The sequence below is a fragment of the Phycodurus eques genome, chromosome 8, assembly GCF_024500275.1.
Source record: "Phycodurus eques isolate BA_2022a chromosome 8, UOR_Pequ_1.1, whole genome shotgun sequence".
Lineage (NCBI taxonomy): Eukaryota > Metazoa > Chordata > Actinopteri > Syngnathiformes > Syngnathidae > Phycodurus > Phycodurus eques.
Window position 1 is genome coordinate 27277948 of NC_084532.1, and position 26269 is coordinate 27304216.

At 41.0% G+C, this 26269-nt stretch overlaps 1 protein-coding gene across 3 annotated transcripts in view; it reads left to right on the forward strand.

The window, feature by feature from the left end:
* The window catches only part of wwc3 (WWC family member 3), a 32774-nt gene that overhangs the window by 1071 nt on the left and 5434 nt on the right, over positions 1-26269 (forward strand). For all 3 annotated transcript variants that reach the window (XR_009769004.1, XM_061682992.1, XM_061682994.1), the window contains exons 2-15: positions 10844-10953; positions 11769-11972; positions 12282-12358; positions 14571-14650; positions 18519-18648; positions 19685-19861; positions 19938-19999; positions 20652-20957; positions 21585-21674; positions 22753-23288; positions 23430-23550; positions 24315-24395; positions 25174-25260; positions 25332-25527. Coding sequence is in view for 2 of the 3 variants with exons in the window: in XM_061682992.1 (XP_061538976.1) it covers positions 10844-10953; positions 11769-11972; positions 12282-12358; positions 14571-14650; positions 18519-18648; positions 19685-19861; positions 19938-19999; positions 20652-20957; positions 21585-21674; positions 22753-23288; positions 23430-23550; positions 24315-24395; positions 25174-25260; positions 25332-25527 (2257 nt within the window). In the remaining variant the exon portion in view is untranslated. The remainder of the gene's footprint in view (positions 1-10843; positions 10954-11768; positions 11973-12281; positions 12359-14570; positions 14651-18518; positions 18649-19684; positions 19862-19937; positions 20000-20651; positions 20958-21584; positions 21675-22752; positions 23289-23429; positions 23551-24314; positions 24396-25173; positions 25261-25331; positions 25528-26269) is intronic.

Sequence of the window (26269 nt, forward strand, 5' to 3'; positions counted from 1 at the left end):
TCTTTTCACGATTTAAAACAATTCCAAGTGGTCCTAAACGCGCGTCTCGGGGCACAATGGCCCAAGGATCGAGGACGACGATCCACTTTTGACCCTATTCCTTCTTTTGCTGAAATGACCCCCATTTTGAGGAGGCGGTCCTGCCTTTGCGAACTCGGCGGACGAATCGATTGCATGCCGCTGATCAGCGGCTAACGCCGTCAACTAACGCTTATCGTTACATTCGACAAAACTCGACGCAGCTCAGATTCGCCTTTGACTGACGCGATAGTGTTTGGGACGGTTTGAAAGTGACTCCGAATCTTCGCCCGGCCTAGCTGATCACGTCACGGGCGGAGACATTAGATGTGTGGGCGGTATTATGCAAATGAGCTGCGCTGTTACGAGGCAGATCACAAAACGATTTCCTGGGCCCCGCCCCTTTTTCGCATACACAAGCGAGCTTGAATCCGCTCCGAGCGCGACCGATCTTGTTGCGGCTGATTCAAACGAAGGGAATGCAGAAGCAGCGCATCATCCAGACTAGGAAAACCTCAACAGTTTTTTGCTTCTTCGTCAGTTTTTTTTTTTTTTTTTTTTTGTCTAGTGATTCATAGATTTTCTCCAGCAGAGGATGCCCCCTGTGTCACAACCCCTTTTGCTGATGTTTCAATAAATCACAGTTAAAAAATAAATACAACACATACAGATGGTGAGCCACATTCAAATGATAGTAAATTGATATTTTAATAGCTTCCACCCAAATAGTTTGGTCTCTGGAGTGCATGTCCACCCATCAAGTGGAAGATGAAACAACCGAGGACATTTTATGTCAGAAGATGTGCGTCAAATTCCCATTGCCATTGCTAATGGAGTTGAAGTTACATGGGTCAGCACTGCTGATTGCGAAAACCCTGGGCAGATTGGATTGACATGGCAACATAGAGGCTGAACTCTAATTGGACAAAAACAAAATTCAATTAAATAAATCCAACATCCACATATGTATTAGAAGCAGTGCAGTTAAGAGAAACTTGACGAAATCAAGAGAATAATGGACTGCCGGGAATAAATTAATACAATTTTAAATTTGAAATTATAGAGTTTAGGTTATAAATGTAGGTTAGTGCTTCTGATAGTGTTTAATTCAGCAGGGAAGGCCTCGTTGGCCTTGCCGAAAATTGGGCTTTTGCTGCCTTTGATCAAAAGGGGAGGAAAAATCCTCACATTAGACCAGATTGTCAGTATGTGTGTTCACGCCTTTTAGCCAAGCGACAAATAGTCTTTCTTTACTTTGAGAGGAGTGATAAATGGCAATGTCGAGAGAATCGGAGAAGATAAACTGTACCAGTGTTTTTTTTGGCCTGATGGCAAACTTTTTATCCAGGAAACATTTGGATATTTTGCTCGTGACGTTTGGAAAGAATTTATATATGTATATATATATATATATATATATATTTTTTTTTTTTGCTTTGTGTCGCGAGCAAAGATTTGACGTACAAGTTAGCTTCGGACATTCCGCGAGATGGCAGGAGCCAAAATTGGGCACCATCACTTCGCGCCGGTTACCTGACAGTAAAAGTACATGTACCTCTTGTGATTTGATCTTCGACTTTTGATGTCTTACATTAGATTTTCCAAAATAAAGACCATAGTTCTCCTTAAAAGTGTGACTTAGTTTATAAATCTGTCTCAAAAATCTCGCAGATGCTCATCTGCTTGTTAAGCCACTTTTCCCCTGCTTGTGAAATCCGGCGTTTTTACGTTAAAGTGCTTCGCTGATAAATTCCAGCTCTACTCTCATGGCAAAACTCATTGCGAGTAAGTGTGAATGGTTGTGTGTCAGACGTTCGATGGGTCACCAGTCCAGAGTGTGCGTCCCACCTCGTACGCAGAGTCAGCTGGGATAGACTTCGGCTTCCCCCGTGACCCTGAACAGGATAAGCGCTGTAGAAAATGGACGGATGGCGAAAATTCCAAACATTCTTTGGCTACCCGCCTGCAGTTAGTGCTGCGTGACACTATACGATCAGCAGAATGCATTACAGCGCTACCTTACTTACTATATATATATATATATATATATATAATATTAATTTGTTCCGTCACAGACCACGTAGTTTCAGCTCAGTTAAAAAAAAAACCCAAAAAAAACCAAGTTCACAAACAGTTGTTCAAAAGCGCTGCGCTTGCTTTTAGCCCGTATGTCCGAAGCTCGCTGGTAACTCGAGTTTGGTGCGCAACATAAAAACAAATAAATAAAACAATTTTCTGTTCCCTCGCTATATCGCAGTTCACCTATTGCGGACTCAATGCATTGCAGGTTGTTGTTGTTTTTTTTTCATATTCATATCGCGGATAATTGGCCCTATCGAACAGGGATCTCGTTTGATGTGCGTCCCGTGTCCGAGACGCACAAAATTTAGCAGGGACACATAAAGTATGATCAAGCTGCGTCTTCGGACGCATGGCTTAGTACTCCGGCGCGGTGCGGGAAATCCGGCGTATGAATTATTATAATTTTTTTGACGAGACAGGGCTCTAGAGTGCGACAGAGAGTGCGTACAGGTGCCGGTCATTCGAGGAAGAAAAAAAACATTCCTGCGACCTGTAAGCAGACACACGATGGGTTTCATCGTGGTCTCTAAACCAATCAGAGATAGTGAAGAGCGGCGACCCTCCGTCTGATTGGCCGTGTGCGTGTGAGCGTATGTGTCTGTGCTTTTGAAATGCGGCCCCTCGCGTACACAAATCTAAGTTTTCTGAGAGCCAGCCAGTAGCTTACGGAAAGCTATGTCGAATTTGTATGAATTTGCAACAAAGACAACACAACTTAAAAGCGCAAAGTGACACAATCTGTTTTAAACACTCAATTTCTTCAATTGGGAACAAAAAACACGGTGGGACATCGCCTGTTTCCCGTCAGCTTGCAATGATGCAGCCCTTTACCCATGCAATGCAAACACAAACATGAATATGGCGCACGTATGATCACATTATATACAGTATGGCGTTATTATTTCAAGAGAGGCCACCATTGAACAAGTCGCGTGAAATGGCGGCGGATTACTGTATCTGTATTCCTTGATGATAAATTGCAGGGACTCACTGTTCCTGGGTTGGGACTCATTGTTTCCATGACATGTGCATCCCGGGACTCACATAGCCTCAAGTGTAAAATGATCTATGTCGGGTCTAAGAGTATGGTAGAGGCTTATAGAAATGTGGGCAAGATTAATAAGAGTCTGGTGAGGGTCATACAGCTTTCAAATTGGATGAATAAATAATCTGCAAAAATATGCGGTCGCTACTTCGCAGATTTCACCTATGGCGGGGGTGGTCCGGAATCTAACGAGGGATTACTATAACTGGAAAAACTCGGAAATTGGGGCGCTCGTAAGTCGGTCGAACCGGCATACACAATGTGGAAAAGCAATAGTAGTCAGCAAGGACACGGAGATTGGTCGACTGATGAGGGCGTGGCCCGCAGTCTGCTGACTGTCTCGCTGGCTAAAAAACACAAGCGCCATTGAGGGCCAACCATAATCGTCAACGGCCGTCGTGACGCGCCCGCCGCACGTCGGCCCAGGGTTCATGTTTGGTCGCTCGCTTGCGTCGTGTGGTCCTCGCCAGCGGCCTGGATGTTTGTGTGAGCTCACGGCATGTCGTGAAAAATTGGATTAACGTGCGAAAAACGCATTCGTCGCAAACGCAGACGGGGTTCCTCAGGGCAGCAGATGGTTGTGTTTACATTGTCCCGTTTCCAATAATAATAATAATAATAGTACATTTAAATCATAAAACATATTTTAGGATTTTTATGAATACAATAAAAGGAATAATATAATACTTGATTTAAAAAAAAAAAAAAAAAAAAAATCCTAAATGAGAAAAAGAATTAATAAATTGATGATAAAAACAACAAAAAAATTTTTTTTTATATTTGTGGATTGGAAAGCATGTAAATACAGTTACATTCAAAGTGAATCTTTAAAAATATTTGAAAATGTGATTTATATTTTAGGACTTTTATAAATAACAAATAATGCATTTTAATAAACACTACTAAGCCACTCAGCCTGTTTCAGATAATTTCATGATACAGTACGGTAAATCTAATAAATATACAAATAAGGAATATATTTTTTATATTTGAGGACATACGTAGCCTAAAATTCCACATAATTAAAAGTTATCAATAAATCTATGTACTTTTAAATTTTGGGATCTTTCAAATATACATATAAATTATTAAATGAATCAATGAATAAAATAATAATAATAAAAAAGCGACCTTTTGTAATATTTATTGGCATAAAAATGAATATTCTTAAATTATATATTTTAAATGATGAATACAATAAATAAATATCAAAAATATAAATATATTTTTAAATATTTGAGGATTTAAAAAATAAATATAAATTGTGAAATTAATGAATGAATAAAATAAAAACTAACAAATGTCTATTTAGTTTCTAAATATAAAATAATAAAATGCCACAATTAAAGAAAAAGCTATAAAATAGTTATATATTATAAGTATTTGAGGATATTTCAAATTATGAATACAGTAAATAAATACGATAAATACATACTATCACAATAAAAATATAAATACACTTTTAATGTTTAGGATTTTCATAAATTTAAATAATAAATACATAAATGCTGCACAAAATAATAGAACGTGTACAATTCAGAAAATCTTTGCTATTAATATTTTGTAATCGATTTAAAGATAAAATGCATTAAAAATTCCACATCAACTGATACAGTTGGTAAGCTCGCTCCACTCTGGGTTCACTTGTCACCTTTGACTTTCTTTCTCTATTTACTGCACAGTGTGGGTTGTAATGGAAACGGTATTTTGCTCGGCCCGGGTCTGTCTCGAAGGACGGTCGGGGTCGCGGTTAGCTCGGGTGGGCCGCCGCGAGCTCGCTCTCCCATGCGGCGCCGCTGCGTGGGACTTTTTTTGTTGCAGCGGAATGAGCATCATGCTCGGCATGCCGAACACTAACGCCCGGGGGCCGCGCTCGCTCGCTCGCTCGCGGCCTCGGACAAAGCGTCAGAAACAGGCGTAAGGGGAGTGGCGGGGGGGAGTTTCCCACGTGTCCGTGGACCGTCCCGGCGGGCCTCCTTTATTAGCTCTGTTATGCAACCCTACGCCCGGCAAAGGGAGGCCTTTATGCAGGGGCACAAAGCACACCAAATTCAATTATTCTAGAAAGGGTGAGCTGTGTTCGCAGGCGCCCAGAGGTTATTCACATGCGCTGAACCCCGCTTTTATTTCGCTCCCCACAGTGTTTTCATTATGTGCGGAGGGGGCGTCACAAACACACCACGTCTCATTTGGCCCATGTGCCCTTACCCCCCCCCCCCCCCCCCCCCCCCCTCTTCTCTCTCTCTCTCATCTGACTACTATACAGTGGTACCTTGACTAAAGTGTGAGTTAACTTGTGAGTTTTTCAAGTTACGAACCTTCAATTCGTCCATTTTTTATTTTTTATTTTTTGGTGTGTTACGAGCCGAAATATGACTTACAAGCGAGTTTATGGCATGCTGCCACTCGTGAAGTGCATATATAATGACAACACTCACAAGGAGCTGCTGTCCCCAAAAAAAAAGAAACTCCCCTTAAAGGCACTCACCGATGCACTTTGAACTATTTAGTGAAATGTCAAACACGACTACAAAGTAAGCTGCTGTAAGCCACAACTCACGCCCAAAGGCTCACACGGAGACAGTTTGGTCGTTTACAACGCAAGGCCACGCCCCCTTGAACGTACCAATCAACACACAAATACACTGTGTACAATTACACTTTATAAAACCCGTTTATTTCTTTCCGTGTTTTATTATGTTTTTATACATTACAGTGGCTTCTTGACTAGACATTTTACAGATGGCACAATTCATAAAAGAAGTAATGAGATACTTTAGGACCATCAGCCTTGGTCAAAAAAAAAAAAGTTGTTAAACGGAAAAGCAGATAGTGAGAGCCACTTGTAAGTAATGTTAGAATATGCTTCGGAATGAATTAGACGCGCACGTCGAGGTGCCGCTGTATTTCTATTTCCAGCGGTAATAATATTTTGAGCAGTAAAGTGTTGACGGAGGCCCAAGCGGGGCTCGGCATAGTCGTCCGTGAACGTGCGCCGCTCAGAAGAATGCAACCTAAACAGGACATGCCGAACTCCGCCAGCTGTCAGGGCCTCCATTGTTCCACATCGGCGCACAATTCTTATTGAAAAGCAGAATAATGTCGTCGCCGCGACAACTTTTCTCCGCTCTGCGCCTCGTGCAGACAACATGATTCCAAATCTGTCCAGCCAATGTTTATTTATTTTTTTGTGTCTTTTTACAGAGACGCGAGTCAACTGAAGATGAGGGAGGGGGAGAAGGCATTTTTGCAACCACACAAACCATTATCAGCCTTATTCAGATGAACGTTATTAAAACACGCTTTTTAAGTGTTGCTTAGCGCCCGCCCGTTCTCACTCGCTAGCTGTCAACAACTGGTAGACAAATGTATAACATCACTTGGAGTGGTGAGGAAAAAAAACCAAAAAGTTAATTACACCCTGGGTCAGTCATCCACACTAATGATTACTCCTCTTTTTTTTTCTTAATAGGCGAAGGAAGGCGTCTCTTTTGAAGGAGGTGTTTATTTTTCTTCACCGCTAGCTGCTGGTGTTTTGGTTAGCAACAGAGTTCAAATGGGATCACCAGTTAATTAAAAAGCCATTTATGAAATATGATAAATACAGTCACTGCCTGTTTCCACCCCCCCCCCCCCCCCTCCCCCGATGGGTCTGTTTGAGCGAGGTGTTTATTTTTCTCAATTAGTAAGTGTTGGGGTTTTGGTTGGCAACAGAGTTCAAATGGGATCAGAAATCATTTAATAGCTGTCGATGACATGACTACAATTACTCCCCATTTCCCCTTTTTCCCCTGGAACAGTTACACCCTGTTTTTTGTTTTTGTTTGTTTGTTTTTGTTTTTTTTCCCTTGATGTGTCCATTTGAGGCAGGTGTTTATTTTTCTTAAATGGTAGGTGCTGGTACTGTATCTCAGTCAGAACCAGAGTTCAAATGGGATCAACGGATAACTATTAAAAAGCCATCTTTGACATGCGATAACTACAGTTACTGCTTGTTTTTTTTTTTTTTTTTCTTTTTTTTTCTTGCCCTGACGGTTCTATTTGAGCGAGGCGTTGACTTTTCTTAAGTGGTCGATATTGCTGTTCTGATAATAAAGATGTTCAAATGGGCTCAGCCGATAGCCGTCTTTGACATGCGATAACTACAGTTACTCCTGTTTTTTTTTTTTTTTTGGGCCTTATTTGAGGGAGGTATTTATTTAATTTATTTATTTTAAATACCAGATGCCTAATCCACACTTACTATGAGACGATTTGTGAAAATATGGTTATTTACTTTTAGCAGGGCCCCTTTCACTTTTTTTTTTTTTTTTTTTTTTGTCGCAGTCGTCATCTTGATGCTACACTAGTTAGCGGATGCTCTACAATCAAATGACTCTGACCCGGTGGCTTTTTAAAAAAAAAAAATATGTTTTACAACCAGACACAACCGTCCCCCAGCTGTACACCCCCCAAGCCCTCCGATGCCATCCCTGATCCCCTCCCTCACGTCCGTCCAGACGCTAACGCTACTTTTAGGAGGCCTATTTCCATCGGATTTAACACATAAAGGCGCGAGCGGATTCCGTCTGGATATCAGCTGCTTTAAGTCTCGCTCTGAAATCCTGCACCAGCGCCGCCTCAGACGGGGCCTGAGCATGAGTGACATTCCTCCCAAAGTTGTTCTCACGTTTCTTTTTTAAACGCACAATGGAATTTTAAGGCCGGCAACGCTTGTGGCCGTTTTGCGGACCCTCCGCGGAGGAGCCAGGGGTGAGCGGGTGGTCCTTCCGGGCCGCTTATTCTTATCAAAATATGGGCAAATGCTGAATTATATTTGGGAATGTTATTTCTTTTAGAGCAAAAGCTGAGGTCCGAGGGTTCCCCGCACTCCAGTTTCACATGCCTTTCTCACGCCACCGCCACGGGAACCCTGTCACTGGGCAAAAGGCGGCTGGCGCAGGATGGAAATATCCTCCGGGACGGATTATTCTAGAATTAGCAAATGTCGCAATATATTTTTCAGCGTCGGTCCACAGCCGGACGTGCTTGTCGGTCTTCCTCGGCTAATTTCAGGAAAGTCTTTTTTGGCATGCGAATGTGCAGAATGTGCACACGTGTAACACTACTACTCAAACGCACACCGCCTTCAACTATCTTATCTATAATTACTAGGTCCGAAAAATGAATTCAGTGAAATTGTCTTGATGCAACACAATGAGTTGGTGTATTCAAATGTGTTTATTAAATTATTTTGGACATAGTGTGCATTTGTATTTCATCCATCCATCCATCCATTTTCTCTAGCGCTTATCCTGTTTGGCGTCGCGGGGGGGCTGGAACACGTCCCAGCGGACTTCGGGCAAAAGGCAAAATACATCTTGGACTGCTTGCCAGTCAGTCGCAGGTTTATTTCTATTTAGTAAATTCTTTTTTGGTATATTCAATTGAATACAGGTATTTTTACAATATGTAGTTATATTCAATATCTGCTCAATAATTTTGAGAATGTAATTTCTTGAGTCACTGATGGTGTAGTGGTGCACTCACCTGATTTTGGTGCGGGCAACGTGGCTTCAGTTCCCGCTCAGTGACGGTGCGAATGTGAGTGCGAACGGTTGTCCGTGTCTATGTGTGCCCGGCGACTGACTGGCGACCAGTTCAGGGTGTAGTCCGCCTTTCGCTGGGATAGGCTCCGGCGCCCCCGTGACCCCAACCAGGTTAAGCGGTGTTGAAAATGGATGGATGGATTAATTACACCTGTTTTTATTCATTAAAATATATTTTTAAAGTTTATTTTTTTATTATTGTTGCATTTTAGTTTATTTAACTAAATAACCTAATTTAAAAACAATCTCGCTTTATTTATTTTATCTATTATTTTGATCCTAAAATATCACTGATATCTGTCTATCGTTTACCTTTTATGGTCAATATCCTTATTTAGCATGATTGAATTGGCTGGGGAAAGGCACGTGGTTGTCACATTTTGGCAAAAAAAAAACCATACAAAACTGGTCAACTTTTGTAACATTTTATTTTTTATATTATTTGTACAACTAAAATGATCAGTTAAATATTTGTATACTTTATGTTAACCTTTTTATTATGATGATTATTTCATTATTTGAAAAATATTTTTCTACTTGTATTCATCTATTAAATTCAGTTTTAATTTTATAATCATGATTATGATTTTTGTGATCAGGTTTATTATTATTTGTCATTGTTTGGCTTTCATTGGTTATTGATACACGATATACCTTTATATATACTGTGCGTATATATAGGGGCACTGTGTGTCACTGTTACTATGACAACGTGTGTACTTGTGTGTATATCTACTGTGTGTGTGTGTGTGTGTGTGTGTGTGAGTGTGTGTCACAAGACTGCAGAACAAAGCAAACATTCACATGCGATGTGATTAGGATCTGCGAGCGGACATGTTTTTCCCCCTCAGGGTGGTGACGTTGCACAACAACAACAACAACAACAAGTATGTCGTTTCTGTAGAAATGTCTCGTTAATGCAGCAGAACTGAAACGCTATCGAATTGAATTTTGTGGTTAATGTTGGACCGGTTTGAATTGGTCAAGAAACGTGGAAGGAGGAGGTATAGATGTCAAATAGGTCCTAATTTGGGAGTTTTATGGTGAACATCGGGGAATTTTCGACATGGAACTAAGTCCCAAGATGTCCTGAACGAGCTGAACAGTTTTAAGGTGAAATGGTTTGAATTGGGCGAGAAATGTGGAAGGTAAATGTGTAAAATATGTCTTCATTTAGGAATTGGGAATTTGGCGCAGTCCGGTGTCCAAAGGGTTTGCGGTTAGTATCCCAACACCCGCTCGCTGTCTGCTGTTGAAGTGTCCTTGGGCAAGACGCTGAACCTAAAATTGCCTTCAGGTCGGCATTGTAAATGAGAAACTGTTCCCAATTCCCTTACCTGGTTAAACAAAGACATTTTGGGAATGGGAATAATTCCCAGGGGGTCCTGAATGCGCTGAACAGTTGGAAGGTGGAATGGTTTGAATCTGTCGTGAAACGTGGACGGGGGAGGTTCACGTCTAAAAATATGTTTTAATTTGGGAATTTTTCTGTCAAGTGTGGAATTGTGAGAATATGGGAATTCTTGGAGCGGGAAAATACTTACGGAATGTTTAAAAAAAAAAATAATTTTTAGTGTAGCATAACATAGAGAACAACACAAGGGCCCGCAGGGTCTCGTGGCCAGGCACACTTCCTTGTTGCGTGTCGCCGGTTGTGTGCACATGACTGAGTGTGTTTACCTTTGGCAAACACTTGAAACGAGTTGTTTGACTCCTTGTTGCCGTCGTGTGTGCACTTTCGCCTGTCAATCACACGGCTGAGACACGCGACCATTCAACACCTGTAAACTATAAAAATAAAAAATATATATCTTTATTGAATGATTCATTTAAATCCACTGCACATAAAAGTTCAATCAAAATTGTACCTAAATACCTAGCGCTTGTGCACCACACTTTGAGAATCACTGTTCTAATAAGTGAAGCTCCTCAACTTAGTTCAGCATAGCGCCTTAACTCCAAGATGCCATAAAATGGCAGCAAAGCAATACTTGAATTGCTTTGGCCTCACACACACAAAAATGTCATTTCCTAAAAATGGTTTGTGAGTTTGCACCCAGCCGTCAGACAGTTGGCGTGTCGTTTGTGACCCTGCGCTGACCCTCTTTAGGATCACCAAGCCGCTGACTTTCGCCGACTGCGTTGGCGACGAGCTGCCCCTCGGCTGGGAGGAGGTGTACGACCAGCAAGTGGGCGTTTACTACATCGACCACATCAACAGTGAGTGCTAGACACCAGTGGGCACGTCTTACTCCTGCTGCGGTTCCCTTTGCACCACACAGTACATTCAACCCTGTTCCACACCCACAATATAGACAGAGACAATATACATTTTTTTTTTTTTTTAAAGTTTGTTTTAATAGTGCTACCCCTTCCACACGCTTTGACCGCATTTAAAGTTTGTCATTAAAATACTCTTTTTCAAATGTTTAACCATTTCTTTTCACGAAATGGGAAATGGTTACGCGTATAACAACACTTTGAGGAACTCAAAAGAAGACTCTCGATCGCGCACTTCTCCGAATAAGAGGTCAAGTGTGCTTGCTTCAAGCCGTTTGTCAGTCACAGTTAAATCGTTTAGAAAACAGAAAACAAAGAGACAATTAAACAATGAATATTCAAACACCCAAATGTTCAACCAGACAATGTCATTAATGCTAATATTTAAAGTGAAATGCCATAGATGGGCTAATGGAAATTAGACTAGCTGTTAAACCTTCAAACAACTGCTGCATCAACACGTACCAGCAGAGCATACAACAAAAGAGAATTTAAAAAATGCTATATTTAAACACCAAAACAACCAAACATAATTTCGTCTAACTTAATGCTAACATAAAATGCGGAAATGAGCACAGATGTTAGGGTGATTACAAACTTTCAAACGACTGCTCCTTCAACACATACGGAGCAGCAACACACCCAAACCGAGCGTACAACAATATTCACGGGCATTCTCTCTGCTCTGCGAAGACGACGACTATTACCGGTCGGTACCCCGGCATACCTGACGGGTCCCCTGTGCCGTCCCTCAGAGACCACCCAGATCGAGAACCCGCGCACCCAATGGCGTCAGGAGCAGGAGCGCATGTTGAAGGAGTACCTGGTGGTGGCGCAGGAGGCCCTCCGAGCCAAGAAGGAGATGTACCTGGTCAAGCAACAGCGTCTGGAGCTGGCCCAGCGCGAGATGTTGCTCTTCCACGAGCTCTCCGAGGACGGCCGCTCCGCCGCCGGCAGCGGTAAGATGCGGTCCGCATTTGGTGTCGGTGCTTTTCATACAGAACGGCGACATAGAAATGGCAGGAAAAACTTCGGCGTGTACAGGCAGTGTGAAAGGGCTTCTGATTCTACCTCTGAAGCCGGACAATTGCCGGGATCGCATTCCGTGTCGCTGCCATTTAAACAGAACTTTTTACAGGCCGTACCGAGTTGATCGCCTGAGTACATCCGGAAAACCGACCTTTTTGTTTTGTGTGTTTCTCTTACATCTTCACCTGAGCCGCCGCTCACCCCTTTCTGCGCTCTCTCCGTCTTTTGTGTGTCCACAGCTCACTCCGGCTCGTCCTCCGGCGCGAAATACGACCCCGACCAAATCAAAGTGGAAGTGGCTTGTAGGCGAGAGCGGGTGAGTCGTTATTACGGGAGAACAATGGGCCGCCGCCGGCGCAGACGGGATAGCGGGGCGGCCGGGGTGTCGCCCCGACAGGATACTGCGGCTCGGGGGGCCGCTTGGGTTGAACATCAAAGGGCCAGAGCTCATATTTAAGCTTCTCATGGGACACATTCAATCATAATTCATCTTCCATACAACTCTAATGTTGCATATTTCATGATCTGCACAACTCTTATGTACCGTATTTACATAATATTTCATTGTCTGTAACGCTTCATAAATACGTCATATTTAACGTTATATACAACTCAAACGTACCGTGCTACCGCATATTTAATTTACGTTTAATGTTCGATACAACTCCAATGTGCTATGATCGTGTTTAATCTATACCATATTTTGCGGCATATCGAATGTGCTCTCATACACTAATGTCGCATATTTACACTATATTTCATGTTCTATACAACTCTAATGTACTATTACATTGTATTTAATCATCTAGGCAGCTGAAATGTACAATATTTGCGGTGTATGTCATGTTCTCTACAACTGTAATGTACCTTATTTAGACCATATTTACTGTCATGTTGTATACAACATCAGCGTCTCATATTGCCATCGTGTTTGATACGCTGCTCATTTTCAATTGCTACGTCATATTTAATGTTCTGTTCACTCCAGTCTACAATATTTCAACCATATTTAATGTTCTATACAACTCTACTGTGCCATATTTTTATAGTCTATAATACAGCATTTTACATCCTTTTTAGTGTTCCATACAACTCTAATTGACCATATTTTATAGTTTGCAGTGTACCGATAGTCACATATTTAATGGTCTCTATTGTAACATATTTACAGTACATCATATTTAATCTTCTATATAACATGGTCAAAAGCCTTCTTAGGCGGAATGGCAGCTGTTCCGGCTGCAGTACTTTTGTCCGAACGCCGTCTCTTCCGCGTGTCCTCTGGGCGATCCGCCGCCCGTGCGCATGAGAAGAAAGCGAGCCGCATGACGGCGACGTGCTCGGCAGCGCTTTGCCCCCAAAACGCGTTTCGCCGAATAATGGAATGACACGGGACGGCGGTCGCGTTGACGCGCGGCCCCTTCGAAAAGTGTTCCACTGCTTTTCTCTTCTCTCGGGAAATGTCAGAAGCGGCCGCAGATAACGTGTCGTTTCCAACGCAAATCAACTGCATTGCATCGGACCGATCTCGCAACTCAATTGAATTCAAATCCATTTTTCCCCATTGAAATGAATTGAAATGCTATTCATCCGTTCCAGCTTCCCCAAAAACACCGCCTTTTTTTTACGTTTTGAAAAAAAAACAATAATAGCACTGGACTTCAAAATGTAAGTACAAAAACATACAGATTAATTGCAAGACATTTAATAGTAAGACATTTGTTATTCATTTTGTCATTTTAATTTAATAAAGTTTATATTGATCTAATAACACTTTATTTTATGAGGTTTTTAATTGAATAAAAAAATGAATGATGATGTTTATTTAATGGAATTTTTATGTTTTGTTTTTTTTACAATTTCTATTTTGTGACATTTAATTGTCTTAAAACTTTCTACTTATTTCATAACGATTGTTAATTAATTTTTTTAAACTTTCGGTGGTACATTGTTAGAATTTCTTTTTTATTTGTACCTATGTAATATTTTTTCTTTTTTATTAATTTTAGAACGGCTTTCTTTAATATTTATTTATTTGCTGGATTTCTATTTATTCAATAGAATTTATATTTCTCTAATGAGACTTGTTTATTGTTATTTTTTATTCAGTTGATTTTTATTAATTGATTTATTAACAGTTGGTATTTATTTGATGGCATTTTTATATTTTATAATTAATTATTTTAAATAAAAAAAAGAATTATTTAAAGACATTTATTTATTAACGGTTTTTTATATAGTAGAATTTACATTTCATAATAATCACAGTTTTCCTTTTAATTTCTTTTTTTAATTCAATCGACATTTTCTTTGGAGGTTTGTTTCTTTACTGGTAATGATTGTTATTTATGTAAAGGCCTTTTCTTTCATTTATTTATGTAAAGGCCTTTTCTTTCATTGAAAAGCGGCGTGGAGCCGGTGGGTGGGATTGTGATGATTGTGCACTTTGAAGCGAGAGGAAGCCTAATGTGTGACCCCCCCCCGACGCCGGGACCCCTCCTCCTGTCCTCGTCTTGCGGTCTTTGCAGCTCTCCAGACTGAAGCACGAGCTGGCCCAGGTGAGGCAGGAGCTGCAGTACAAGGAAATGGGCGTGGAGACCCTGCAGGAGTGAGTGTGACCGCCACCCTTCCTCCCATCATCACGCTTTTCCCCCTTCTCGCTCTATTTCTGTCTCATTATACAGTGTGACATCCATTTTAAAGCATGTGGGGTTTCACCAGGTCTTGCACATGGGCTAGATAGGACAGTGCTAGCCAAGGAGCCAAGGCTAAAACTGTCCTATCTAGCCTTTTAAAAAAAATGCTGATTTTTGTCGTCTTTTTTTTAAATTTTATTTATGTAGACAACGATGTTAGCTTCTCGCGGAGGCCGCTAGCTGGCTCGTCACTGACTGGTTAGCTCTAGCTTAGGAGTCTAGGCGACAGCTGTCCCATGTGGCCTTTAAAATACAAATATTTTAGCTGTTTTTTTGCTCTCTCACTTTTTTTTTTATTAAAAAATGCGTTGTGCTGTTTGACAAGAAGGAGGTGTAGACTACTACGTTAGCTTCTTGCGTTAGCTGCTCGCTGGCTCATCATTGACTGGTTAGCTCTAGCTTAGGAGTCTAGACTACAGCTGTCCCATGTACCCCTTAAAATACAAAAGAAATGGCAGTTTTTTGCTGTCTTTTTTTATTTTATTATTTTTTTTAATTAAAAAATGTGTTTGTGCCGTTTGAAAAGAAGGAGACGTAGACTACTACCTTAGCTTCTTGCGTTAGCTGCTAGCTCGCTCATCGCTGACTGGTTAGCTCTAGCTTAGGAGCCTAGGCTACAGTATATTGTTTTAAGTTAAGTGTATTTTACCAAATGAATCCAAACAAAGCACTTTGTCCATCCGTGTTGTGACGTTTTGCTCTACTGATTTTTTTAAAGATATTGTCGCGCTGCAACTCGTGAATTTGTCTCGTGCTGACCCAATGCTTCACGGCACGTATTTGATTTTCTAGCGAGCATTGTTACTACTTCTACTTTCCTGTGATACTTAACGGTACATAGGGGATATCTCATCCTCACTGTACATTGAAACAGCACCACAAAATGGCCAACTCACTATACAGTGAATAGGAACGATTTCGAACACAGCCGCTGTCTTTTTGTCTTGGGAGCGTTTTGTGGGAGAAAGCGGAGCTCCGCCTCCGCCAGGATGGAAAGAAAAGCGCTTTTAGGAACTGCAAAAAGGAGGGTTCCGTGGAAAAGGGAGTGGGGGGACTGAGAAGGGGGCTCCACCTCAGGAAGAGGATGCACCAGTGGAGTGCATGGAGCCAAGGAGAGGAAGTGGAGGGTGGGAGGGGGCTAGCACAGTTTGAAAAACAGCGCAGTGAGATATCGGCGAGCAAATTCCTCAGCACTTCCTGACTCGCTTATCTGCCAGATGTACACAACTGCAGACGTTCCCAGAATAACCAGCAAAGATTTACACACAACATGGAGCACAAGAAGTGTTTGTGTGTGTGTGTGTGTGTGTGTGTGTGTGTGTGTGTGTGTGTGTGCAATGTATTGTGTTTGTGGAGGGCGGGGACCACCTCAGGCTGTTGTGGACAATATGCGGTCCGTACTGTGTTACATCAGATCAAACGCACACTTTTCACTCATGACCCAACACAATTGGGCCTTTCATCTGCTTCTACACAACAGAGAATTATGATGTTTTCTTTTCTTTTGAGGACGAATTGAAATACAATGCCGTGTTCACCCGTGCGTGCGGTTCATCGTTCGCGACCTTGCTATATCTGTTTTCTTAAGTAATTCTTTATACGGTATACGGTGCCTTATTGTGATGTTGTCGCATGTGGGAAAGGGGAGACCTTTTTTATTTTATTTTAGATCACACTTTTTTTTTTTGTAAATACAATGCGGCGTTGATATACGCTTTCAGTTCTTTCCATGGGCATGCGCTTAAGTTAAAGTCCCCCCGCCCCGAAATGAATGAAAGTTTAAGAAAATTAATGCAGGCGAGGATTAATTTTCGTAGTGTTTTCTTTCATTGTTGTAAAATTAGGTGTTTTTGCTCATAAAATGTTGACTTTATTGTGGTAAAAATTTTATCATAGTGTTACTTTATTCGTAAAAATCTTATTTTTTGTAATATTTATTTTATTCTTGTAAAATTATGCTTCTTTTGTTTTAAAATTTGCCTCGAGTCGTGTAAAATAGCTTTTTTAAATCGTCATAGCACAACTGTATTCTCATGAAACGACAACATAATTTGTGTAATGTAAAAAAATAATAATGATAATAATTTGTGTAATGTAAAAAAAATAATAATGATAATAATTTGCTAGTAAAATTTGAGTTATTCTTGTAAAAAAATGTAAATATAATAATAAAACTTTAGTCTCGTAAAAGTACAGCTTAATTTGTTGTTTTCAATTTTGTTTTATAATTCTTGTTAAATTATGCATTTTTACAGGAAAACCTTGCCTTTATTCTTATAATATTGTGATTTTCTTTTATCATAATGTTACAACTTTGTTCTCTTAAAATTACAGCTTGTTTTGTTTTATTATTAAAATGTATTTATTATAAAAATTCTGCCTTTATTGTTGTTAAACTGTTTTTTTTTTAATCACAAACTTTAAAAAAAAAAAGGAAAAATGGAAACTTTTTTAAAAATCTTTTTTCATTCTTGTATAATTATGCTTTTTTTTTTTTTTTTTAATTTGTGCATTTATTCTTGGAGATTTACATTTTTAAATTGTAATTTACAACTGAATTCTTGTAAAATTACAAATTTATTTTATATTTTTTACTTTCTTGTAAAATTGTGACTTACGCATGTGAAAGTTTGATTCCGTTAAGTTGTAATATCACCGCTTTCATTTTCATCAAATTACAGTTCCGCTTTTTTGAATGTTGCATTCTTTTTTTTTTTTTTTTTTTTTCCTCTCTCTCCCTCTTCAGTGTGGGCCTCCTCCCTCCTTCTTGTGAGCATACAAACTCCACAGCCTTGCTAGGCTGTGGAGTTTGGTGGTGGGGGTGGGCATTGGGGAAGGGGTGTTGAACAAAGCGGGTCTTGTTGCCTGGTGGCTGGCTGAACACTACCTGCTGTTGAAGGCCCGTGAAGGACGCGGGCTGCGGCGAGCACGACGGCCACGTGCCGGGCCTGGCGACAAGGGTGGAGGAGGGGCCGGGGGCCGGGGGGGCGCCCACCCCCAACTACCACCTAATGTCCCCATCCTCCCCTGCAACCACGCTTTAGAACATAAGCCGATCCACCCCAGGGCCACAGTGGCAGATTGGTTCCGTTTCGTTTTTTTGTAGTCCAATGATGAAAAGACACTTTGAAGCAGGACGCGTGCGAGTGTGACAGATTAGACACGAGATAGGCAGTGAGGAAACCTTCGGAAAGCAGCTTTCTTTCTTTTTTTCTTTTGATACAGAAACCTTATTCTTATAAAATTACGTTTTTGTATAATATTGATTTTCATGTAATGACTATTTCTTTTAAGATAAGACTAATAGTACCATAAAATGACATCTTTTCCCAACATATTTCAATTCCCCTTATAAATTAGCATTTCATTTTTTTTCCTCATCATTTTGCAACTTTATGTAATGACTCGTAAATTGACTTTTTTTCCCCTCAATGTACTCTTAATTTTCCAACTTTATACCCCGAAAATTAAGATTTTGTAGCAATAAGCTCATATTGCATTTTTTTAATTGTAATATCATGACTTTATCATAAATGACAATTATTTTATAACATTTAGACTTTATTTTTTTTGGGGGGGGGGGAGTCTCCTAAAACAATATTATTTTCATAAAATTTGGCATTCCATTTTTGAGTTTCACCGAGACAATTCACCTTTTTCTTTCCTTTTCCATCTATTCGCCGGTTTCACCTGTAATTTGACTCTTAACTGGTGCAATTGGAGCCTTCGGGTGTCTGTTGCAACGAGGCGATGAACGCGAACGTTTCCGTTGCGGTTCAGGATCGACCGTAAGATGTCGTGCAGTCAGACCAACTACAAGCTGGACGAGGCCCAGGCCATCTTCAACGAGCTGCGCAGCATCAAGAAGGCCATCAGCGCGGGCGAGAAGGAGAGGCAGGACCTTATCCAGGTGGGATTCATTCACTCCCAAACGCCTTTCCAGACGTGTGAGTCAAACGGCGCGTCCCGTCGTTCTTTCTGCCAGACGAGGGGGGGGTGGGGGACGACAACACGAGACAAAGCCTGTGATTCACTGGCTAAATCTCATTTGTTTATTTGCAACCTCTTCATTACCTCCTCCTATCAGAGATTCCATCGAGGAGATCAACCGAAGGAGCGAGGAAGGACATATTTGGACAAAATGTGACATTTTACTCTGGTCAAAATTTTATTTCACTTGTGTGCAATACATTTTTTGGAATCATTCATTATTTTGATTTTTTTCCCCCTATATTTACTCAGGCTCTTTCTAGTGGTACGTCAAATAATTGGTACCTAAAGTGTATTTAGCTTTAAAGTTCAACACATTTTCGTTCATGTAATCTTTAAGAACTGTTTGTTTTTAAATATTTAAGTCCATTTTTTTTTTTATTTAACTTTTATGTGAAATTCATTTTAAAGGAATCCGTTGATATTTTCCTATATTTAAACGCAGTGTTAATGTTCAAGCTGTTCACAATGTAACCGTGGATTTCAATAATAGTAATTGTACTTTTTAGGAATTGAACCTTTATCATGGAATTATGATTTTTTTTTTTGCATAGCATTGTGATTTAATCTTTGTAAAAGTATGACTATTAAAATTAATTTTTTTTAGTTTTGTGAAATGATGCGTATTTGTTAGTAAAGTATTGATTTTATTATTATAAAAATGATGTTTTCTTCACATTGCAACTTTTTCTAGAAATAATAAGACTTAATTCTCAAATTAATATATTAGAACTTTCTCATACAATTAGTTTTTTGTTAGTAAAAATGTGACCATTCTTATAAAATTCTCATTTTTTTGACATTTTTATACTTGTAAAATCCAAATATTTTAGTAAAGTTATGACTTAAATCTACTAATAGTTTGACTTTATTCACCAAAAACGACAGTTTTGCTTGTAAAAGTTATGTTAGTCACATGAAAAACCGGATGAATAACCAAATGTTTGCTGTTGCAGAGCCTGGCCAAGCTGACGGCGAACTTGCAGAGCAGCTTGTGTGCGGGTGACCCGGCCGGCGAGGTGGTCAACAGCGGCGGCGGCGGCGGAGGAGGAGGGGGAGGGACCACGGTGGCGAGCGAGCACCAGCAGCAGTACTGCGACGCCGGCTGCCAGACGGACATGATGATGGGAGAGGTCGCGCCCCCCCCCCCCCCGCCACTCACGTGAGTCACACCTGTGAGTCATTTACTGACGGCCTCCTTATCTGCAGGAATCGTCCCACCTGGTAGACAAAGTCAAGGTCAACTGGCAGTACGAGGAGGCCAAGAAGAAGTGAGTGTGTTGTTAGTTGAACCTTTGTGTTATTGATGATTGTCCTTTTTTGTTCTTCTACGAAACAAAAAAGAATGGACTGTAACTACTGCATATTGCACGACGTGTGACGGTTTGCTGCATAATAACCTGTTAACAACGTCCAATCACCAAATGATTCAATTCAAAGATTTTAATGCAAAAAAGGCATTTATTTATATTTATATATATATATATATATATATATATATATATATATACTGTTTTTGAATATATAAATACAGTATGTATGTTTTTTTTTTCTACCATATATTATTTTTTATTTTATATTTAGTTATTTTGTCATTTTAATTTTGGGTATTTTTAGGCTTTGTTGTTGTTAACTTGATTGTACCTTTTTTATTCCTGTAATTGTGTTTTTTATATATTTAGTACAGTATGTTTGTTTTATAATATTCATTTAATTGATTTACTATTTACTTTAGTTTTTTCCCCTTTTATTATATACAGCTCTTAAAAAAAATACAAAAATAAAAATAAATGCAAAATGAAGGGTTTCACTGATTTCGCTATTCATTGGTACGTGTTTTAGTCAAATTAACTTTTTGTTTTCATTATTAACTACTGCCAATACTTTTTTGTACTCATTGACTAGTTTGTGACTTTCCACCAGGGTGCAGAGTATCCAGCACCAGCTGGCCCAGCTGGACAGCGAGAGCTGGTCGGGCCGAGCCGAGGCCGACCGGGACCGAGACTTCATGCAGCTGCTGCGCGAGAAGGAGGCTCTGCTGCACGACATCATCATGGTCAGCAAGCAGCACAAGAAGGCTCACGGTCCCGATCCCGATGCCGATCCGGGTCCCGGTCCCGGTCCCGGTCCCGATCATGACGCGCTCCGGCAGCTGGAGGAGGAACGCTGCCGATTGGAGGAGGAAGTGCAGAGGGCGCACAGCTCGCAGAGTCAGGGAGCCAATCAGAGGTCAGCCTTATCTTCTACTACTACTTCTACTTCTTTTTGTACTTTTTCTTATTATATTACTACCACTATTCTAGCACTTGTACTAGTATTCTTACCTCTACTCTTTCTACTTCTACTTCGAGTACTGCTTCTATCACTACTACTTTCTGTTCTACTACTCGTACTCCTACGACTTCTACTACTTACTTCGACTAGTAGGTACTACTTCCACTTCGTTTTCTACTCCTACTTCTTTACTACTCCACTACTATTTATACTACTACTTTACAACTTGTACTTCTACTTCTATTACATCTTTCACAACTTGTACTACTTCTACCACTTTCTACTGCTCCAACTTTACAACTTCTACTCCTTCCTACCTACTCCTATTACTACTACTACTGCTTCTTTTATTTCTTATTCTACTATGACTTCAGCTGCTGCTACTACGACTACTACTTCATCTGCTACTACTTGTTATGCTACTTCTAGTGCTACTGTGACTCTTACTTCTACGACTCCTTGGATGAGTTAGTGTGTTTGTGCGGATGTACTGCTACCTGCTACTGGTAATCCTACTACTGTTACTTCTCGTACTACGCTGGCGTTTGTGCTGATGTTCTGCTACTACATGTTTGTGTGCAGGCTCCTGCAGCAGGAGAAGAGAAACGTGCTGCTGAAACAGCTGGAGGAGGCCACGCGCATCACCACCTACCTTCACTCTCAGCTCAAGAGGTGTGGCACTAGTACATGAATTGTAAGACGCAGTACTAGTCCGCTGTATTGTCCGTCTCGTGAGGACAAAGAGCGTACTAGTTGGCCTACGTGGACAGTAAGCTGGATTTCAAAGGTATCGAATAAATACTCAAAGTTTTCCAAGGATCACGGCGTGCCATATACAGTACTCGCAGGTGGCCGAAGACGACGGTTTCCACTAGTAAACAGTAAAACTAGCAAAACTGAGCAATTGAGAAAGAAATGTAGTGATTTTATGATTTAAAAAAAAAAAATGATTTTAGCCTCTTCTCTACCGCCGTAGTTTGAACGGGTGAAGCATCAAGTCGACAAGAAGATCTTACTTGGAAGGGAGGCGGAACGCGGGCCGTCATTTACGTTGTTGTACGTAACTAAGTTGAATTCAAATTCGGACATCGTTAATGTGATCTTTGAGGTACCGGCTGGTTCATCAACTTTTCTGTCGCTCGAATTAATGGCACAGACGGGCTGCTTTGACACTGACATTAGCTAGCTATTATCTTTTGCTGAATTGCTCAATGATAACATTTACGACATCTACTAACTTTTTAATCCAGGTTTTGCTAAATCGAAAAAACCATTTTGCTCTGGTATCGTGCATATCGGTGTTTTATGAAAACTGCAATAAATACATTAAACAAGAAAAAAACTAAACCTTTCACTAAATAAGAGTAGGGCTGTGAATTTCAAAATAAGAGCAAGTAAATAAAAAAGATTATTTGTATTACGTGTTTAAATAGAGTGCTTAACTTCAGAATAATTCTTTGGGAAAAAAACTAACAAAATACACGTAATACTTCATATGTGTCGATTATAATGCATTATAAAAATGTATTATGCATAGGTAAAAGGGTTTTCCAGAATTTTGAGGTCAACTTGAGGGTGCGTATTATACATGGGTGCGCATTATACACAAGAAATTGCGGTAAACCTAGCGCCATCGAACCTATTACCACCCAGAACTACATGTGACGTCCTGGTATAACGGTCGATAGTGTCGCCACTTCCCTTCATCCTGTCGCGTTCCAGTCTTGAACTTTCCATTTTATGTGTGCAGCTTGTCTGCCAGCTCCTTGACGGTGTCGTCCAGCAGCAGCCGCGGCTCGCTGGCTTCGAGCCGCGGCTCGCTGGCGTCCAGCCGCGGCTCCCTCAGCTCCATCAGCTTCAGCGACATCTACGGCATGCCGCATTACGAGCGCCACGACGAGCCTCCGGATCCCCACCTGCGCTTCGCGCTGCCCCCGGAGGCGGCGTCCAGGGACGCGTACACGCCCGAGCCGGCCGCTCCCAGCAAGGCCAAGCGCTCCCACGACACGCCGCAGTCGCTGGCCTCGCTGTCGTCGCGCTCCTCGCTCTCTTCGCTGTCGCCGCCCAGCTCGCCCATGGACACGCCCTACCACTCGACCTCCCAGGACTGCCCCTTGGCGCAGATGACGGAGGAGTACATGGAGCAGGCGGGACGCGGGCTGCTGGAGGGTCTGCGCGCCCAATCGCAGTCGCAGCAGGATGTAGTCGCCCTCGCCGCCGCCGTGCACCCTGCGGACGCAAAGAACCACAGAGATGGAGGCTCTCAAGGGGCTTTCAACTCTGCTGGTACGTGGAGTCAAATCATCCATCCATTCCCACACCATGAAAAACATATCTCTTCATTCACATACAAACGCTTTGTAATCACTTCTACATGTAATGTAAAATTTGGTCCATTCACATAAACGCATCAACGGTCACGTGCAGGAGTGACTTTGCGTGGCAACAACGGCAGCAGAAGCAGCAGGCGGACCAGGAGAGTCTCGGCGGGCGTCTCCGAGGACGCGCTGGCCACAGACAGCGGCGTGTTTGAGGCCTGGGGCAGGAGGTGAGTGAAACTTGCACTTAAGTGGAAGTCTAAGAAATAAATACATCTTCAAGCAAAACCTTTTTCACCATTGAAGGCCACATGACTTCTGGTCCTGACTTCAGCTGAGCCAAACTAGGCCACGTTATGCAATATGTCGGTTCATTCACGTACTCTATACACGTAGGTCCCGACCGATATGGACTTTTTTAAATTTATATATATTTTTTTCTGATTCTATTATTTGGCAGAAAAGAAATTCAGATAACCGATTAATCGGCCGACTAATTTAAAAAAAATTACTTTTTTTTTTTTCCCCTTAACGCTTCCAACAACAATGAATTTCAGGCAGAACATTTGAGTGTTTTCCAACACCTGTTTGTTTAACTTTACAACAGAGAGTAATTTTAAAGTATAAAAACAAACAAAGTATAAAAACAAACCAAACAAAAGCATTAACTGATGAATTTATCTTTAGATTTAGGCCATAAATGTATGCAGTACATAAGCATCATACATATACTTACGTATATGTATACAACATTCGTTATTGGCAAAAAAAAAAGAAATATCCGTCTGTCCACTCGTAATTTTCATGTCGTGTCATCATCAACGGAGGTTGAAAAAAAACAAAAACAAGTAATGAGCCTATTTTGACAAAGGAGAAAAAGTACAGATATCTGTTTTCAAACGGAGGGAGTAAAAGTCAGTCATCAGAAAAATAAATACTCCAGTAAAGTACAGATACCTATGAAAAACAATACTTCCCGCTTGATTTCCACCAGGGCGGAGGATTCTGAGGAGATGTCCTACACGAAGGAGCAGACGACGCCGAGCGAGCCCACGCAGATCCAGCTCGGACTGCTGTGAGTGACCTTGTTTTCCCTCGATATTTTTGGGAGGCTTTGTGTTGCCAGCGTGATACAGACATATATTCTTATTCCAAGAACGACGAATATTACGGCTGTTAAAATGTGGCTGACTGCGCAGTTGGGATATCGCCTTCATGTGTGATTGTATTATAGTGCCCCCAGGTGGCCAAGGTTTGCATACCAGAAGGAGCAGCAGAATTTCCATTGAATTATAGCAAAAAAATTGGGGGGGGGAACAAAAACATTCACATTCTATTTAATCTTCATCGCTGTATGATTTTATAGATTCATTTCAATGGGAAATGATGATTTCAGATACGTGTTTTGAGTTCCCAGGGTGGTCATGGAACTAATTAAACTCGTATCTCAAGGCAACACTTCAAATTTTTTAATATAATACTGTGACGAAGACAAAGTCCTGCAGCCAATAGGGAAACTTCACAAGTCGTTGACGTCTACCCAAAAGTGTTCGTAATTACACATAGATGCCAGAAGATGGCGACGTAGCATTACTTGCGTTTAAAATAAATCGGTTTGAGACCGCGATGACCCCAAAGCAATACTGTTATTGCCACGTCCTGAGCATAAATATTGTGTAACAGCTTCTTACTCTCTATACCTATTCTATTTATTTGTGATTTTCATTTTTTGAATGAACTAAAATCTGCGTGCTGTTGTAACACCTGAATTTCCCTGCGGTGGTCACTAAAGGATTATCTTATCTTCACGGACGCACTTTCTTCACCACATCATCTTGTTGCTCGCCATCCAGGTGGGAGTCCACCTCGCAGTCCCTGCGTCTGCACCTGCTCCAGCTCAAGAACCTGAGCAGGTCCGTCGTGAGGGACGGATACAAAGTGTGAGTCCAGTCACTTTGGCTTTGTGAAGGAGCGTTGCAGCGCAGACGAATGAAGACGTGTGTGTTGGTAGCTTCGTGAAGGTGCACCTGATTCCGCTGGACGTGGGCCGGGCCTGCGCCTTCTACTGCTGCACGGCTCTGGAGCCGAAGACGCACGTGAGCTTCAACGAAGGCTTCCGCGTTCCCGTGCCCGCCAACGCCCTGGCCGGCTGCGCCCTGCAGCTGTCCCTGTGCTTGCTTGGGCCGCAAGCTCAGGAGGAGCTCCTGGTATGTTTGGGGGGGGGGGGGGTCTTTCATGCTGCCTTCTCTTGATTGATGGAATTCAGCATATCGTTGCTGTCAGACAGAATTCTCGCACCGCATGCTAAATATTGGCTCATTTAATATGCTGTCATTTACTGTAGAGCTGTTCGATATTACGATATACGTAGATTGTAGATGATGTATAAAACATCTATCGTACAATATAATTGTTTATTGTTAGATTTAAACTGCTGCTACTAAGAGAATCCTGTAATTTCTTTTCCCCCGCTTAGTAATACTTTTCCTGAATAAATAGTAGGCATATTTTAAAGGTACTTGAAGCTTTGTGTTGCATTTATTTTCATTCTTGGTTGTACTATTAGATATTTTAAATGATATTTATTTGGCCACCAAATATGTGTTGGTTTATTTTGATTAGTCTTTTATGAATTTAGTTGTGAGGTCTATACAAAATATATATTTTATAAAAGCATGGAGAAAAGTTCATGGGAATATTTCCATCTACATGAAAGTTTCTACATTGGCATATAAAATGACCTCTATTGAGATTTTTTTTTTTTTAAATGGCAATATCGCACAGCATTTGTCGTTGACGTTAACGTCAAGCCTGCGACAGTACCAACGGTTTTAATAACGCCTATGTTATGTCATCTTGCCAAACTCTTTTTCAAAGGTCTTACAGCCGTGAGTGATGTAATCAATAAATAACGCTGTGTATTGGACGGATATTAATTTGCACAGACTT